Source organism: Coregonus clupeaformis, chromosome 33 (genome assembly GCF_020615455.1).
Source record: "Coregonus clupeaformis isolate EN_2021a chromosome 33, ASM2061545v1, whole genome shotgun sequence".
NCBI classification, from domain to species: domain Eukaryota; kingdom Metazoa; phylum Chordata; class Actinopteri; order Salmoniformes; family Salmonidae; genus Coregonus; species Coregonus clupeaformis.
In genome coordinates, this window is record NC_059224.1 from 954,624 (window position 1) to 973,330 (window position 18,707).

The window sequence follows — 18,707 nt, forward strand, 5'->3', positions numbered from 1 at the left end:
GACATCCACACATCTCTCTGCATCAGGATGCTCTCATTTACCTCCTCCAGATCCTAGCATTTATCTCCTCAAAAAAAAAAAATCCCACATTAAGCGGCCAAGCATGGCTGGCCGCAGTGCCTTTCCTGAAAGAGGAAAAATAATGATTTAATTTCTTCTCCTTTTTGTCTCAGTGGCCTACTCACTTTGTTCATACACACATCATTACACACAGAGGCCTCGTTTTCATCTCTCTGCCAGGCAGGCTGAGGCTGGGATCAGGGCTCTAAGTTAGCCGTGCGGCTGCAACCAGGCCATCGCTGCAGATCAATACCTGTGGTCAGGACGGAGCATGCCGCGCTTCGCTATGCTACACCTCCTAAATAGGCCCTGCAGGTCCCACCATAAAACACCTCACAGGCCAGCCTGGCGGACCCATAAATTATTTTTCTATTGGAGCGAGCAAAGAGTAGCTGGGCTGGGTTAGGATAGGGTGGTCAATGAACTGAGGTCTAGTGGTTAGGGAGTATGGCACTAGGGTGGTTCCAGCTGTTAATCTGCATCCTTAGAAACCGATAATCAATAAGCATTGGCCAGGGAAAGGACAGGTTGGGGTTTGTGTTGTGTCTTTGTAGGATAAACATACACTCCTTGATTTGGGCCAGAACAAGCACACTTGTTTAGTTCTTGTGTTGGGATCGCTAGCCTGGAGTGTGCTACTATGGACTGGGTTACAGGGCTGGATTGTGCTAGTGTGCTGGGCTACAGCAGGGCTTGAGTGGGTAAGATGTGTTCCAGATGAGAGCCTGGGGACCTGCCAGAGACAGAGAGAGACAGAAGGCTGATTCTCCTCATCTCCCTCCTTCAACCCCCCAGGCTGTGTGTGTGTGAGTGTCTCTGTCTCTCTTGGCCTGCTCCATGCATTAACCAAACAGATAGCCACCAACTTTAATTACCTTTGCTTCCACTTACTCACCCCTGATGCCCTCAAACCCCATCCACCCTTCTTGCAAATGAAAGAGGGAGAGGGGAGAGAAAGAAGGGAAGCATAATTACTTATTTTAGTGGAGTGCGGCAGAATGCCTTTTGCCAAATGACTCTAATTCCAAATAGTTAACAAGATTTTTCTTTTTAATAGAGCCGAATCCGTGTGACAGCAAATAGCTTTCCCATTTGCAGCCCTTAATGGCTTTTCATACTTTGCACTTCCAATAAGCAGTAAACTCGGAAATTAATATTGCACGCTGTGTTATGATGCAAATGGGAGCGAGATAGGAGAGCGGTACCTTGATGCAGAAAGCTCTGATTAGATCCGTAATTGCTTCAGTGGGATGAAAACATTTCTCCCGTTCGTTTGAATTATTTTTTTATTTTTATATATGTATATTTTAAGCCTCGCCATTCGCTCCAGCGTCAGAATCGTTTTGTAATGTTGTTGTTTTGTGTTTTTAAATCAATGCTAATCAGTGGTAATTGTGGTTGGAAGAAAAACACTCCTCCACAAAGTCTTTGTCTATATGGAAGATTGTTTATGTGACCTTTCACTGTATTCACTACGTATTGGTGTATATTTTGTGTACTATGTTCAGATCTGTACAATATGTTTTAAGATCCTAAAGGTAGATTTTGTCCTTGGAGCGTCCAACTAAAACACCTCTATTTCATCTGATCATACTGTAGATGGTCACCCAGTTAGAATGTGTTTGAACCTATTTGAACCAACCAGCCACCTCTCTCCAGGAAAACACACGAGGCGCAAAAATATATATTTGTGCAAGGTGTTTCATAATTAACATCTGATCCAAGTCAATCCGTTTCCAATTCCATTTTACACATGCTCAAATATTAACCCTGGTCTGTGCATAAGGTACTGTATTCTTAATAAGGGGGATCACATAGGGACGGAGACAGTTCACACAGCACAGACAGCCACGGAGTTGTCATGTTAATGGAACATGGAACGTATACATTTATTATATGGCTGACACTGATCAAAAATTCAACTCCTAACAGCACCCTTAGGCAGCTGGCTCTCATCCTTGCTCTTTCACAAGCTACTTCAATCTGTCTCTGCCATATTCAACATCTCTCCCTCCTCAACCCTGTTGACTCACTGCATATCACTGTAGCAGCCTGTCGTGTACCGCAGACGTATGTGTTTGTCTGTGCACCAGTGTATACATTCCACCTGACCATATTGTCTGATTTACTGCATTCCCCGCCCAGCTATGGTATAACGCCTTCATATGCTTTAAATGCAGATTATTCCTGAAGGCTGTAAATATGCCACAGCACAGCAGCCTGCCCTGGTGCCTGACTCTAGCCAGCCCAGCCCACAGAGCCTGTCTTTGGGGAGAGAAGAGCAGAGCATCCTGACAGCGTGGAGCCCCAGCCCCAGACATACAGCCACCCTGACCTTTGGACAGAAATAGCTAATAAATGGGCCTCCGATTGCTGCCAGCTATTGAGGTTAAGTGTCCTTTGGTCTGTGGGGCCTCAGTGTAGCGCTGTGCAGTCGGGGCTGGCTGGGTCACGTGACCAACGCCACGCACGCACACGCACATCTGATTCCCTCTCGCCGGCCGCGTCGTCATGGCAACCCTTCATTTCTTTTTCAGCGCGTTCCTATTTCACCTGTCACTTCGATAATTGCCTCTGGATTTTCCAGCGTATCAGGGAAAAAATTACGATGATGATAATAATAAGACAATATTTATGAGCCAAACGGCTGACAGACAAGTGTAGAGAGATGAAGAAATGCAGAAAGGTTTCATTAGGATAGAATATTAATGTGGAGACAGGGCTTCTTTGGGACTGATAAAGCTTGTTCCCTTTTCTCTCACGGGCTTTAGCTCATTGCCTGTGTGACTGGCAGTGGAGTCTGAATTTCCATTGTTTTAATTGGGTCACCCTCTCCTTCATGTCGCCTCTCTGGTGAGCATCTCTCTGCTTAATCAGTTCTACAAGACTGTGTCTCACTAGCCGAAACATCCTGTGCCCTCACAACTATTGATGTTCTGGTTTTAGAAGTATTGATAAGACCAGCAAACGTAATGGCCTTTGCCACGGTGCTGTGTTCATTATTGGCCTTGGAAAACGTGTTAGAGAGAGAGAGAGAGAGAGAGAGAGAGACAGAGAGACAGAGAGACAGAGAGAGAGAGACAGAGAGAGAGAGAGAGAGAGAGAGAGAGAGAGAGACAGAAAAAAAAGGGCCAGGCCCTTGGAGTGATGGGCCAACTGGTGCTCTTTACCAAGGTCACCACTATTATGTTAAGCACCTGAACTCGATAATCTTCTCCTCTGAGATTGGAAACAAGTAAAAGTTTTCATGCCAAAACTCCATACACAAAAACCAGTCTCATTCTTACTGTATAGCTTCAAATTGACAGCAAGCTGTGAAAGCCAGCTACTAAAGTGAATAAGAACTATGCATTTATTTAATTGGCTGTGGTAGCATTTGTTTACTGATATGAGGTTATTGACAAGATGTTGGATATGTTCTATGTGCATAATTAAAGTGTGTAGGAGATTTTATAGGTGGTGATATGAGTGTGCTTGTCATTGAGTATATTCTGGACTTGGTCGATATGTGTCATATTATCACATCCTACTGTTTTGAGTGATTTCCATAATGCACTAGACCCGGTGCATATAAAACACATTTTCTCATCAGAGTGTTCCAGACCTCATTTGAGTGTTTAAAGTCAATATCTTGTCACTCCAAGGAGTCTGTGTTTATAACGATAACAAATGCCCTATCCTGTCGGGGTATTTTAGAATTAGGACATAAAAACGTGAAATAATTCTTGCTTGCTTTGCTTGATAAAACAAAAACACGAAAGCAAGTGTCCATGTTGGATTTATATGTGTGCTTTGGGGGAACGTCAGTGGAATTAATTGATTTGCCCATATTTGTCAGAAAAGAGTAAGCGCCTAACCCCAGCTTGCATTATTAAAGCTAATACCACAGTGGTTTCGGCAAGTCCTCTGCCGTGAATCAAAGTCTGACACGGACTGATGATGTATGGATATATTATTCAGAGCGTTGCATGGGGCTCTGCGCGGTGCTACTCCTTCCTTGCCCCCGATCCCATCCTGCACCAGCACCCCATCCCCCTGGAGGGCACCTGTGTTTTCAAAGTAAAGACCACTTAGAGAATAGCCCGGGGCGTCTGCATACTGGAGTGCCCTGTGTTACACATTAGAAGTCTCTGTCCAGGTCCGCAACATAAACACTCTCAATAGCCCCCGTCTCCCCCTCCGCCCTGGATACCCCAAATACCTCAGACAGGGAGGGGAAAACTGCAGACAGGCCACAATATGGAACAGATAGTCTACAGGGACGTGACCATGTTAATGACCACTCTCTGGGAACCTCCTCAGCTCAATCCTGCAGTAAGGCTTTCATAGATAATATGGAGAAAATGCCAAGATTTCATCATTAAATTGTCATTATATATTTAAAAAGCATTCAAGATCTTTTCTCTAGAGAATGAGGAGATATTCCGTCCTATTCAAAGCATTGTGACTTTTACCTGCCTAGCTTAGCACAGTTACCCCTTCTTACTTATGTAGCCTTTCCCAGCAGACAAACATCCAGTACATCTCAGAACACTGACGGCAGCATGTCTGCTAACAAATACCCTACTTAATGAGCTTCATCTAGTGTAAATTGAAAAGCACTTATGGAAATAATGAACGCTTAAACGCTGAGAGGATGGGTGAGGGGTTTGAGGGGCGGAGGGAGAAGAAGATGGGGAGGCCTTTTTGACATGTGGCATCAAAGACAGCATAGACTAAACAGGGGGGCCTATGAGAAGGAGCTGGGACTGTGAAGTGTGTAGTGTGTAGTGCGTAGTGTGCACCCACCCAGGGCCGCTGAGACTGAGATGCAGGGCTGACATCTTGGGGGTGAACAGCAGACACAATAGGCAGTAAACATCTCCCCCATGGGTGAGGCCTCGGCTGAGGGTGAGACGGGGTTAACGATCAGACGTCTCGTTCAATCCCCCCCGGTGGAGTAAATGGGGTTTGATCAGCCGCAAGGAAGGAGCAGAATGAGCTGCATTCATAGGCAGGCTTTACCATTTGTCAAGACCAACAGTTTTAATATTTTAAAAAACAATCCTATTACCGAACAAAAATAGAGCAAGGATTTCGGGAAACCTGCGATATAAATGTTTAATGGCAGTTTCTGCATACAGCTTTTGTATCTGCATGTATAGCTTGGTTGGTTGTTGAGGGGAAAATAAGGAGTATTGCTTCACTGCTCCTTTGTGCGGGTGGAGGCAGAGAGAGACGGAATTGAATGGCTGGGGAGGACATTAGAATGTCTGTACTGCCTTTCTTATTTCTGTATCTCCCCATCTGCTGAGATGGAGGTGTGAGGAATAGCATCATTAAGGTAATGTGCCTGGGAAGGCAATGAGTTGAGATCTAACGTGGGCAGTTTCCTCGGCTCAGCCACGGCTTTAAATGCCCAATCTACAGTGACCTTTACCGCAGAGAGAGAGAGAGCTTTGGAACACACACAAACACCCACAAAGCCCACCAGACATATTGAACAACGCATATAATGTACACATTTAACATATAGATTATTGTGTTAAATGGCTTCTAAATCAATCACACAACATGGCTGATGACTCTGTTTTATTTGTTTGGTGAAAAGATCCGTCCAGTGTGGATATGAGTGTGTAATTGGAGGTTTGTGTCTGTCTGGGATCAGTTAGTCTGGAGTGTTGCAGCCTCCACACCATCACCAAACTCCAGGTTATCTGTCAGCTGAGATGCAGAGCGGAGCCCTTTCATGTCACCGGCGTTCTCCCTGACAGAGTGGCAGAATGAGGGCAATTATAAATCACTTAGTGAGTGTGTGTTCCAGTAATGGATGGACCGCTGGAGTAGAGGACCAGACCAGCAGCACAGAGGTACCGGTATGCCTCTGTTGCTGTAACCCTCTTCCATCAGCATCACCCCCGCCAGGGGGTAGGGGTGGAGGAGACCATGAGGGTGGTTTACTCAACCCCGGTCTTAGTGTCCAAGCACAGCCAAGCCAATCATTCCTCAGCTCCCTTCACCCCCCATCCTGCAGCTAGAGTCAACAGCCATCCTTTAACACGCTTGTTCTCTTTTAATGTGTCTTTTCACTGTGTTTGTAGGCAATCAGGAATGACCAGGGGTTATTTTATTGTTTGGTCGTCCAATGTGTGTTTTGTTTGGGCTGAGGACTTGGTGATGAATTTCATACATCACATTTTCCAGGGCGGTTGACCAATGAGTGGTGTGGGTCTAGGGGAGCGTGGCCTGTGGTGTTTTTCTTTAATAAGTCTAGAGGTGAGAGGAACACACCAGGTGATCAGTCATCCTGTCAGGATGCTCGACTCTGATTAGTCCAGTACTCTGGCTGACATATCTGACCTGCCACACTCCACGATGTCAAAGGACAGGCTCCGGTTCACCTAATTACTATTTTGAAGTTAGCCAAAAAGTCATCTTTTGTGACCTATTGTGAATCAAGTTTGTTTATCGGATTCTTCTCTTATGAAAAGCAGAAAAACATCCATCTCCTTGTTGTGGCATTTTCAGAGTTTTCAGTAGATAAGGTCACAGACATACTAAAATACAGATCATCAAAATATATCGCCCTCCATGATTTCACTGGCCCGTCTGACTAGCTCTAGGAACCCTCTTGTTTCAACTGTCCTACAGAGGGGAGCTCTTCTAGCAACATTGGATCAGTCCTAGTTGCTCCAGGCCCCCTGGCCTTGAAGCCTCTCTATAGCTCCCCCACTACCCCCATGTCCCTATGTCCCCTACTCTCTTTGTCCAGTCAGGTGTGTGTCTGAGGCAGCCTAGCGCGGTTGGTGACACTCTCCCCTTTGGGCCTCCATCAGAGACTTCAGAATAGATCTTTATTTACAGCACAGAACTTGGAAACAGCTGGTCAATCCATTTAGCCTAAGGCCACTGATTTGTTCGTATTTACTACAACACCCAAAGAAAAGCTGGGGTATTTTCCCCTCTCTCTTTCCTATTGATCCGGTGCTTAGAAAATCTGCTCTGCTGTCTAAACACTATTGATCCCTCCCTCTCGACGGCAGGCTCCCCGCACCAGTGTATAAAGGGACTGGATGAATTGAAATTTCATTTCCGACAACTTGTTCCTGTTATTTTTACCCATTTGTGGAGGGTGGGGAACACGCGCTGGAGAGTCGATAGGTGGTTGGTGGAGGGAGGAGCAGTGGGACGAGGCTCGCAACGTCATACCAGACCGCACCGTAGCGTATAGCCATGGACAGGCCAGCCACACACACAGGCCCCAGCCAGGAATGAATTCCTCATTGACAAAGTTCCCAGTGATCATTATGGGCTATTAGGGCCTGCCATAGGCCAGCCTGCCTGTCTTTCTATCAGGTCTCTCAGGCCTGTCAGCAGCCAGCTGAATGGAGAGTCACAGCTACATCACAGAGCCAGCCAACACCCACAGAGAGAGCTGGACCTCAGCACGAACATCCAGACCTCTCAATCATATGGATCGTATGGAGTTTTATAGCCAAATGAAGAGTCTTGTGAGGAACTACCCAACATGTTCTCTATGGGCTTTATATGATTCATCTAGTCTGATGAGCTGCTTGTTGTCAAGCCTTTAGTTTAGCAGGATGCTGTTGGCTATGGTTTCGACCAGGACGTGTGACCATACCTTACCTCCTTTGAGCAAATGTTGTCTGTACAGTGTGTGTGTGTGAGATTGACATTATTCTATTTTCTATGTTCTCTAGCTGCAGGACAGCAGTGCTGAGGTGCAGAGGCTCCAGAGGTCATTGGCTGAGCTACATGGGCGAGAGATGGAGTGGGAGAGAGAGACATCCGCCCTGCAGGGCCAGCTGAGCCGTGCCAGAGAGGAGCTCCACAGCGCCATCCTCAGGGTGAGCCCCGAACTGCATCCTGCCCCTCCGCAACGATCCCATTGTGTTCCACTAAGACGATTAGCACTGAGATATAGTGGTACATAAAAGGGGAGGCCCTGTTTTAATTAACATAAATATTCATATAATGACCGTGAAGCCATCCCACGTTCCATTTCAGGCTCTTAGTGTTAATACATATTTTAATACATTATCATTACCACCATCATAATTCTGATTATGGTAACTGTAATTATTCGATTTATGACAGAATTATAATTTTGTTCCCTGCAGCCATTTCCTCCGGCAAAACTACATTTTCCCTTGTGTATGACGCCCTCGATCTCCCCCCTCAAAAATATTGAGCACTGGTAAAGATAAACACACAAACACCCCAGCCTGTATGCTCCCGCGCCTGTAAAACACTCAATCTGAATTGCATATCCGCCTGGCGACCAGGCTTGTCATAAGCCATATTAAGAAAAATGGTCACACGGTTTGACATAAATTGGAAAATGACATTTGGAAAGCGGCCGCTGCTGTGGAAATTAGAGATATTAAAATTATAAATCAGTGTCTGGATGTGCAGGGGGGGTCTCTCTCTCTCTCTCGCTCTCTCTCTCTCTGTCTCTCTCTGTCTCTCTCGCCTCTCTCTCTCTCTCTCTCTCTCTCTCTCTCTCTCTGTCTCTCTCGCCTCTCTCGCTCTCTCTCTCTCTCTCTCTCTCTCTCTCTCTCCCCCCTCTATCCCTTTCGTTCTCTGGGGACAGCAGAGGGGGTCTGGCTTTACAGGGACAGGGGCCTAGAGAGAGTGCTCCTCTCTGGCCCAGCGACCATCTCTGTCTCTGCTCCGTATGGACAAACACTCCCTCTCATTTGGCAGTGAAAGTAGAGGATATTGTCTGTGCTGGCCTGGTGTCCCGTCAGCTGATTTAGCAGCTCTCACGCCGTAACCTGCTAATGGATCATTTCAGAGGTGTGATATGCATAATGCAAAGGTATCCGCTGACACCTTTAAAAACAGACTCTTCTCTCTCCCATGTGTGCCTCACCTCTGCCCTCCGGGTGTGTGGGTGTGTGTGTGTGCATGTGTCTGTTTTGAGAAGGGGGGCACAGCAGCAGAAGGAAGAGCTGATTGGTGATCAGCAGAGGGAGGTGGACAGACTGAAGAATGAGAGACAGGAGATGCGAAAAGAGGTCAGTTAGTGCTCTGTCTATTGACAGCATCAGTCTCACACACACACACACACACACAGAGCTAGCAAGAAAGGCATTTCACTGTAAAGGCAGTGCACGTGCCATTAAAACTTGAAATTGTTGAAACACACACACTGTCTATAACAACCTTCCTTTGCTCAATAAAATGAAGAACAGTAACCCCACTCATATAAACACACGTGTGTACAGTCCAGTACCTTCAACTGCTCAAAAAGCTGTTATTATTGAGCTCAAAGAGAGCCTCCACAAAAGACTAGAACTGCTGTGGGGCTACTTGCCTTGACACTGCCGACCCTGAGCTATTGAGGAAGATGAGGCGCAACTATGCTACCTTCAAGGCGTGGGTTAAAGCCTCTTTTCGTCCCAGGTGCAGGGAGAAAACATGACATCTTTGTGTCTTTGGGGGAGGAATGTTGCATTCAGATACAGGGTATTTGTGTTTAGAGAGAAGAGGTCAAGAGTGATGTCATCCTCCTTGGATCTGAAAGAAGAGAGGTCACCTCTATAAGAGCAATGTGCCATTCATGTGCCATTCTCTGCCCTCCGACTCTCAAGATGTTCACACTCAGATTGAACTATCACTTTAAAAGTTTCTGAAGATTTCATGGCAAGTCTTTCCTTGCTCAATATCTGCTGTTTACCATAACGCGTTCTCTTAGGCCTCCACTCAGTTCAGCTTCATTTCCCTAACTACCAGAGTTCCAGTACAGCTGAATGTCACCTCCCTGCCAGGGGCCACTGTTAATAAAGCCCGGGGGCCCCAGGGGCCTGAGGTACCTGCGTCAGCCTCTCCCGTCCTGGTAGTCAGGTCTATCGCTGTCACTTTCCCCTCTTCTCCTCTACACACACCCTCGCTCTCCCTCGCTCCCTGCATTACCGCTCCCAAATTGCCCAGCCACAGCACCACTTCAATATTTCAGCACTTTTTACTCCTGCCGTAGGTTTTTGCTGTTCTCTCTTAATATTTCAATATTTAAAGAGGTATTCCTGAAGAGGTCAAGTAAAGAAAGGAGAGGCACTTTGTTTTATTAAGGTTTCAGATGCTTCTCACTCCAGGTCTAGTGAGGAGAGAGAGGGGGGTAGGGGGGTCCAACCACTCAGTAGGACTAGATAGCAGCATTAGTTATTCATCTGGATTGGCCTAGACCTGCTGTTGATTGTCAAGAGACTTAGCACTGTTGAGAATGTGAATGCTATTAAAGGCCCAGTACAGTCAAAATTCAGTTTCTTGTATCATATTGTGCAACAGCTGATGAAACTAACACTGTAAATGTGTCAAAAACTCAGTAAATGTGATCATTGTTATTTCCTGATAGTTTCTGGTTGGAAATATAATCTACACAATACCTTCTAATCAGCAGGTTTTGCATGGGTGGAGTTTTGGCTTGCCTGGTGACATCAAGGCAGAAAATTAGTTAATAGGCCAATAACAAAGAGTTCCAAAACTCTTGCCAATAACAGCGAGTTTTCAGTTTCCCCCTCCCCACTCAGACCACTCCTAGACAGTCCTAGCAAAATTCTAGCAAAATTATTTTTGGCTAAAAAGCTATTTTGTTTCTTTTTGACCATTTAAATGGAAAACTATTACATTAACGTACTTAATTGTTACCCAGAAATGATTTGAAATTGATATAAAACGGCTGCATTGGGCCTTTCATAATGTGTTTGTTATAACAGCCCTTCTGTGTAACCTCCCACTCTATCTCTTCACCCTCTGTGTACTTAATTCGTTGTGTGTGTTTCTCCTCAGCTTTGTGGTAGAGAAGAGGAGCTGAAGAGGCTGAGAGACGAGCAGCATCAGCTCAAGGACAAGGTCTGTGGCTCTGGGCTCTGGCTGACACCTTGTGCTCTCAGGAACAGGATGACACACAATGCTGCTTGGTTAACAAGGCCTCTCCTCTCACGCTGCTGTGTTGTGAGGTGGCTGACTGACTGACACAGCGTGGGCATCTTCTAAAGCCTGCCCTCAACCCTTCAACTTCACATTCGCCTCTTAAGCAGTGGGAGCCGACGTGTAATGAGGCTTTTGGTCGGCCCTTAAAGGCCAAAGAGTGGGTCAGGAGAGTTTCCGGGGATTGGTGTGGTGTGGTGTGTGGCTCTGTGTGTGTGTCTGTGTGTATGCACATATCTACTGAGCATGGCCTTGGCAGCCCACACTAATGAGGGCTCAGACAGTCCCTGTCCCAGTCAATAGAGCCAGTGGGAGGTAGAGGGTGACAGTGGGACAGAGCAGAGGGCAGACCTAGGACAGAGGGAGTGATCATCTGTAGATATGTGTGCGCTAGATCCCTGTGTGAGGTGAGTAACATTTACATTTACCTCGGACGAGTGTAGAGCGCTGGGACTGCGTGTTTTTACAGCACGGCCTCACTGTGCTCTGGGACCGCAATAAACCACGGCCTTCAAAGCACAGCCAAGCTCCACTAACTGCTGAGTGCTTCTCTGGTGGTTGGACAAGATTACTCTCAAAACAAAGTGCAGACAGGTTGATTAATAGAAGGGTCTGCAGAAGTGCGCGCCGCAGTATGTTTTCACACTCCGCTAACACACGTTCGTTTCATTCGCATGGACTTTTATGTGCTGATCCTGTTACTGTGTGAGTTTGTCAGTTCATAAAGAATAGTCCTGCTCTTTAAGTGGGTTTTAGTGGAAACTCACTAGGGCTGTTATAGACGTGTTGTTTTAACATCCTGGGAGCTAGCTGTGACAGGAGGGACAGTCTGCTCTGTGCCACAGCAGACACCGTGGTGAGGAGTGTCGGACGTATTTACATGAGTGTCTGTACTATGTCCTTGACTATTAACGTGTGTGTTCTTAGTGTGTGTGAGTTGTGTTTTTAGATGTCTCCTGACTGATATGAATGACTGAAGATGTCTATTTCGTGATATCACTGACTGTGACTGTGTGTCTATGTGCAGGTGAGGGAGAGCGAGGTGCAGGCTGTGTGGCTGCAGAGCCAGGCAGATGTGGTGGGTCGGGAGCTGTGGGAGGAGAGTGCCCAGCGAGACAGGGAGCTGTGGGCGTGGAGGGACCGCTACCACGCTGCCTCAGAGGGCCTGAGGCTGAGGGAGGCTGAGCTTCAGGAGGTACAGAGGGCCAGGGACACGGCCCTCAGAGGCCTGAGACTACAGGAGGAGAAGAGCCACAGTCTGGGGGCCCAGAGGCAGGAGCTGCAGCACAGCCTGGAGGACCTACAGGACAGGGTGAGGAGCTGGGGCTGCGGCTGGGGAGGTACTGGGAGCAGGGTTGAGGGACGGGTAGGAAGAGGAGGGGAGAGGTGGAAGAGAGTCAGGGCCTGGGGAGGAGGGGGAGGTGGCAGGGTGCTAGGAGTTGTGGGGGTTGGAGGGAGGGTGCAGGCTTGGTGGCGGTGGTGCGGCTGCAGTGTGGGTGTAGTGAGGACTCGGTCAGGCTCCATAACATCAGGTCACTGGGGTCTAATTAAGCTGAGCTCCACATTAGGCTGCAACCCCAGAAATGTACAGGAAATTCATTTTTTTTTTTCTCCCACTTTCAAGTGCACTGCCGTGTTAAAACGCATATGACCCCCATGGATTTAATTAAAATGTTGTGCTTAGCAAGCAGGTTAATGACGCTCCTTAATGGGCTTTGTGGAAAATTAGCCTCACAGAGAGGATAAATTATATTTTATTTTCTTTACTGATGTGTTTCTTTCTTGTAATTTTATTGTTTCTTGTGATAAAAAGGACATTATAACTCAGTGAACTACCACTGTTAGGAATAACTCCTGTAGGTCAACTGAAAATCACTCAGCCATAACCCTCTCACAATCAGAATTTTCTATGTGAAAATAAGGCGCCTCTGTTTCAGAGTGAGGCCTGTGCTCATTGGAAGGCACAGCGGTCTGTAAAAGCATGTGTGGTGAACCTCAGACTGACCTTGTGCCTCTATCTGCTCATTGTCCTCTGTCTGTCTGTCTGTCTGTCTGTGTTGTGGTTGGAATCCTCAGCCACTCTTTAGATACCTCAGTCTACAACCACCCCTCCGACCCCCCTCTCCTCCCCAGCCCACCAACCCACTCACCCATTCCACATGTTTCTGGTATCAGTGTTGTTGTTGTTAATTGCCTCATCCCAGTCTGCCTCTCTCTGTCTCTCATGCGTATGATTACTCGCGACAAAATAACACTATCAATATAGCCGTGTGTTTTTATTACTCTGTTACCAATGTGGAGTCTCATCATATTTTAACAGATTTGGGCAGCAAAAACGGATAGAGAAAGCTGCTTTATCAATAATTATGTGTAATCCACAACAATGTCACAGAAGCTGAATAACAATAGCAAAAATTGTTCTGTATAAACCCTTATTATCCAATTTGCAGTGAAATGGAGGGATGTAGCTAGCAGACAAACCCATTTCCCTAAAACAGGAAAACATTTCTTGCTTATCTAGAGCATGTTTTTTGTCCAAATGGGAAACTAACTGGACAGAACATCTATATATATATTGTGTTCTTTTCTCATGTACAATTGTGGTGTTCCCACCATTAAAGGGACTTTTACCTCTTTATGTGTTATTATGTGTATCCATGGGATGGCACTAAAACCATCAAGCTCTTTGTCATTGATTTTCCTGTATCCCTGTAAGACGGAACATAGAGAACAACATTAAATAAACGTTTGATTTGAACTTTTTTGTGCTTGCTGATTGCAAATAATGCCAGTGCTTTGAACAGGAAAGTGCTTTCCACTTAGCTATTACTATACAATCAGCGTGTTCTCTGTCCTTGATGTGTTCTTAAGTGTGTTATGTTCCCTCCTGTCCCACAGCTTGCCCAGAAGGATGAGACAGTGGTGGCTGTCAGAGTGAAGCTGCAGGACCATGAAGAAGACACCCGTGTTCTCCGCCAACAGCTGCTCTCCTCCCAAGATGCACTGCAGCAAGTTACTGCCGAGCTGAGGTCATGTAGAAGAGAGAGGGAGAAGCAGGTAAGAAAATGTTGTTTCATTTGACCCATTAAGAGCCATGTATTGAAATGTTTATGACAATGGAATGACCTTTCATGTGCCACTTGTTATAGGATAGCCAGTGTGTGGAGACAGAGGAGAGGCTTGCTGAGATCAGAGCTGATCTGGTCCAACTACAACAGCAGTATTCCACCTGCTATGCCCAGGTACTTGAACCTTGATAGAAAGTCACCAGTACCAATAGTTACATAATATGCTAAAAAAGTCAGTAGGGTTATCCATATACTGTACCTCTGCTAGCCTCTTTTATTAGCCTCTCCTCTATTAGACCCATTCTATTTCTCTGTCTGTGTGTAGCTGGTCCAGGAGGAGGCTGTGGTGAGCAGGCTGAGGGAGGAGCTGCGTGAGGTGGGGGAACAGAGAGACAGACTGGCCTCTCAGGTGACAGAGAACCAGGACCTGAGCAATGAACTGGACCTGCTCACTAAGAAACACAAGGCTGCACAGCATGAGGTACTGGCCTTAACATCACTCAACATCTGTCCTCCATCTGTCTCCTCTCCCTCATCTAACCAACCCTAGTCATGATGCCCCTTAGCTGGTCAGCTCACAAACAGGCAATCAGAAACATGGCCTTGTATCAGGATGTTTCATAATGGATGTCGAATACAAAATGTCTTTACCAAAGTAATTGTTAACAATGTGTCGATATAGTGTAGTGTTGTTTTAAATCTAAGCAGCAGAAGATAAACCATGCTGACAGTAAAGGCAGTGTGAATTGAGTGTAAGTAGGGACTGACCAAGGTGTGTGGTTGTGTTCAGGTGGCCAGCAGGGATGAAACAGTGCTGAGACTGACCACAGAACTGAGGACCGCCCAGGAACACCTGAAATCAGCTCAGGATGAGGTGAGGCCTGAGATCTAATCTGTTTTTAATTAGTTGAAAAGGACATGATTGTACAGACCTGCCTAACACAGTCTCTACAGCCATCGAAGATGAGTCCTAGTGCTGCGGGTATGTGGAGAGGCTAGTTCAACTCAAATCCATCAGAATTCCCAAGGGCACATAACCCCCCCCTCTGTATATCCCTAAGGAGGATGCTCAAGGACATGGTGACCTTGTTAGTGTCCAGCCAGCCCTGTACCATGGGACTTAGAAAAGACGCCTGACTGTGTGTCCCATGAACCCTCTGTGTTATTTCAGAGTTTTCTTCTTGAAGGAGAACTTGTGGAGGACCTGTCAATGGCCGTACGCTGTGTTGTGCTGGCTTATTTATACCTCTCTCTGACTGGTCAGATATTTGTTTGCCAGAGTGTCCTTGTGTGTTATAAATGGGACAGGCCTGTCACTTCAATGCTGAGAGGATGTTTTGAGTTCCTTGAAAGATTTTTATTTATTTAATTTTGGGTTGGAGGGGAGCGGTGAATAATGCATTGGGAACCTGCTACATGTACTGTTTTTATCATTAGCATGCAGCCCAAGTTATCTGCAGAATACTTATGAGTGCCAGTGAAATGTTTGTGATGTTATTTATTTATGTTGCCCTCTCAATTATTCATTTGTTTATTTATTCATGGCAGAACTAACTGCAATTGGAAAATTCATTTTTGCTGAAGGGCACATGCCCCCCCCCCCCCATACACAAAGGGAAGGGGGGGGCACATCAGGCTTGTTAGTAATTGCTTTACGTGGCGTTTCCTGAGACTCACAGGGAGATGTCATTTAATCTGAGCAGACGGGTGAAGAGAGGGACTGAGGGAGAGAGAGAGATGGGATGGGTCGGGTTGAGAGGTGGGGATGGGAGAGGAGGGGAGGGGGGGTGAATTTATCACTCACTCTTTTAGCCTACTACCTCTGAAACTTGCTGCTGACGGGGGCCGGAGGGGGCGATGGTTAGGGGGGAAACAGGGTAATAGCCACATATATTACAGGGAATCAGATTCCACTTCTCCAGACAACAAGGCTCTACAGGTCTGACTGCAGGCAGAATAGAGGAGAACACAATGGGTTTGTGGTTGTCTCTGGTTGTCTCCATATGCTCCCCTGCCTTCTCCTCTTGTCTGCTCACAGCACTGTTTTCTTTCATTATATAGACTGGGATTTTGTTCAATTCACACTTGCGCCCACACATGCAACAATTATTTCCTGATAAGTGATAATGTTTCACTGAAAATGAAATGATATGTATGTTGCCTGTCTGTCTATCTGTCTGTGTGTGTGTGTGTGTGTGTGTTTGTGTAACGGTGGCCCTGACACTAGCTTTCACTAACTGCTCATGGAATTCCAATTAGCATCATATGCTGAGTTTGTGCGTCATTGACTGTGTGTGTCTGTGTGTGTGTGTGCTCTTGATGCTGTGCACTGTGTGTCTGTGTGTGTAGCTGTCAGTGCAGGCTCAGCAGGAGCAGGCCCTTGGAGAGGAGGTGCAGAGGCTGCAGAATGAGGTGAGCTGTCTCCAGGGCAGCCTGAGTCAGAGAGAGGAGGACATGGAGGCACAACTACAGACAACTGGCCAGCTACAGCAGGAGAGGGACAGCATGCTCACACAGGTCAGCTATACACATACAGTTGAAGTCGGAAGTTTACATACACCTTAGCCAAATACAGTGGGGGAAAAAAGTATTTAGTCAGCCACCAATTGTGCAAGTTCTCCCACTTAAAAAGATGAGAGAGGCCTGTAATTTTCATCATAGGTACACGTCAACTATGACAGACAAATTGAGAGAGGCTGGGTCTTTCAGCATGACAATGATCCCAAACACACTGCCCGGGCAACGAAGGAGTGGCTTCGTAAGAAGCATTTCAAGGTCCTGGAGTGGCCTAGCCAGTCTCCAGATCTCAACCCCATAGAAAATCTTTGGAGGGAGTTGAAAGTCCGTGTTGCCCAGCAACAGCCCCAAAACATCACTGCTCTAGAGGAGATCTGCATGGAGGAATGGGCCAAAATACCAGCAACAGTGTGTGAAAACCTTGTGAAGACTTACAGAAAACGTTTGACCTGTGTCATTGCCAACAAAGGGTATACAGTAATCCCTCGTTTATCGCGGGGTTACGTTCGAAAATGACCCGCGATAAGTGAAATCCGTGAAATAGAAAACTTTTTTTTTTTTTACAATTAGCAACTATTACATGTATACAAATACAGTGACTCACGTGTAGGCCGTTTCACTGCTCTTCAGACTGGGCCGCTGCATCCTGACTGCGCTCTGCAGTGTTCTCTTCTTCTGAAGCCCGCGGTGCAGGTGTGTTTGTTCGGGAGAAGAACATAGTGATAGGCAGCTGTTGTCGCTCTTTTTCTTCTTTGCAAAAAGATCCTTGTACACCGACATGCCACCATCGATTACGTTGGAGAACTGTAACGAACGGCTCATCAAAGGGTCCCATTTCATTAGGAGATGTTCGAAATTACAAGATAATTTGGCCAACTTAATGTAAATTTGCCAAGCTGTTTTATGTACGTACACATAACTGCACGAGACGACAAAATGATAGCACAATTCGTAGCATGTTTTGATACAAGAAGCGGGAGTGAGTTTTTAGCGAATCAGAATGCAGAGCACAATGCACCAAAAAAAAAAAAATGCATTATGAAAATCCGCGAAATAGCGAATCCGCGATAAGTGAACCGCGAAGTGGCGAGGGATCACTGTATAACAAAGTATTGAGAAACTTTTGTTATTGACCAAATACTTATTTTCCACCATAATTTGCAAATAAATTCATTAAAAATCCTACAATGTGATTTTCAGGATTTTTTTTTCTCATTTTGTCTGTCATAGTTGACATGTACCTATGATGAAAATTACAGGCCTCTCTCATCTTTTTAAGTGGGAGAACTTGCACAATTGTTGGCTGACTAAATACTTTTTTTCCCCCACTGTACATTTAAACTCAGTTTTTCACAACTCCTGACATTTAATCCTAGTAAAACATCCCTGTCTTAGGTCAGTTAGGATCACCACTTTATTTTAAGAATGTGAAATGTCAGAATAATAGTAGAGAGAATGATTTATTTCAGCTTTTATTTCTTTCATCACATTCCCAGTGGATCAGAAGTTTACATACACTCAATTAGTATTTGGTAGCATTGCCTTTAAATTGTTTAACTTGGGCCAAACGTTTTCGGGTAGCCTTCCACAAGCTTCCCACAATAAGTTGGGAAATTTTGGCCCATTCCTCCTGACAGAGCTGGTGTAACTGAGTCAGGTTTGTAGGCCTCCTTCCTCGCACACACTTTTTCAGTTCTGCCCACACATTTTCTATAGGATTGAGGTCAGGGCTTTGTGATGGCCACTCCAATACCTTGACTTTGTTGTCCTTAAGCCATTTTGCCACAACTTTGGAAGTATGCTTGGGGTCATTGTCCATTTGGAAGACCCATTTGCAACCAAGCTTTAACTTCCTGACTGATGTCTTGAGATGTTGCTTCAATATATCCACATCATTTTCCTTCCTCATGATGCCATCTATTTTGTGAAGCGCACCAGTGCCTCCTGCAGCAAAGCACCCCCACAGCATGATGCTGGCACCCCTGTGCTTCACGGTTGGCATGGTGTTCTTCTGCTTGCAAGCAACCCCCTTTTTCCTCCAAACATAACGATGGTCATTATGGCCAAACAGTTCTATTTTTCTTTAATCAGACCAGAGGACATTTCTCCAAAAAGTACGATCTTTGTCCC

At 45.9% G+C, this 18,707-nt stretch overlaps 1 protein-coding gene across 3 annotated transcripts in view; it reads left to right on the plus strand.

Moving 5' to 3' along the window:
- Window positions 1–18,707, plus strand: part of LOC121548460 (centrosome-associated protein CEP250) — a 135,785-nt gene that overhangs the window by 106,886 nt on the left and 10,192 nt on the right. For all 3 annotated transcript variants that reach the window (XM_045210097.1, XM_045210098.1, XM_045210099.1), the window contains 9 exons: window positions 7,761–7,908; window positions 8,989–9,080; window positions 10,852–10,914; window positions 12,020–12,304; window positions 13,891–14,049; window positions 14,142–14,234; window positions 14,386–14,541; window positions 14,851–14,934; window positions 16,410–16,577. In XM_045210097.1, the coding sequence (XP_045066032.1) occupies window positions 7,761–7,908; window positions 8,989–9,080; window positions 10,852–10,914; window positions 12,020–12,304; window positions 13,891–14,049; window positions 14,142–14,234; window positions 14,386–14,541; window positions 14,851–14,934; window positions 16,410–16,577 (1,248 nt within the window). The remainder of the gene's footprint in view (window positions 1–7,760; window positions 7,909–8,988; window positions 9,081–10,851; window positions 10,915–12,019; window positions 12,305–13,890; window positions 14,050–14,141; window positions 14,235–14,385; window positions 14,542–14,850; window positions 14,935–16,409; window positions 16,578–18,707) is intronic.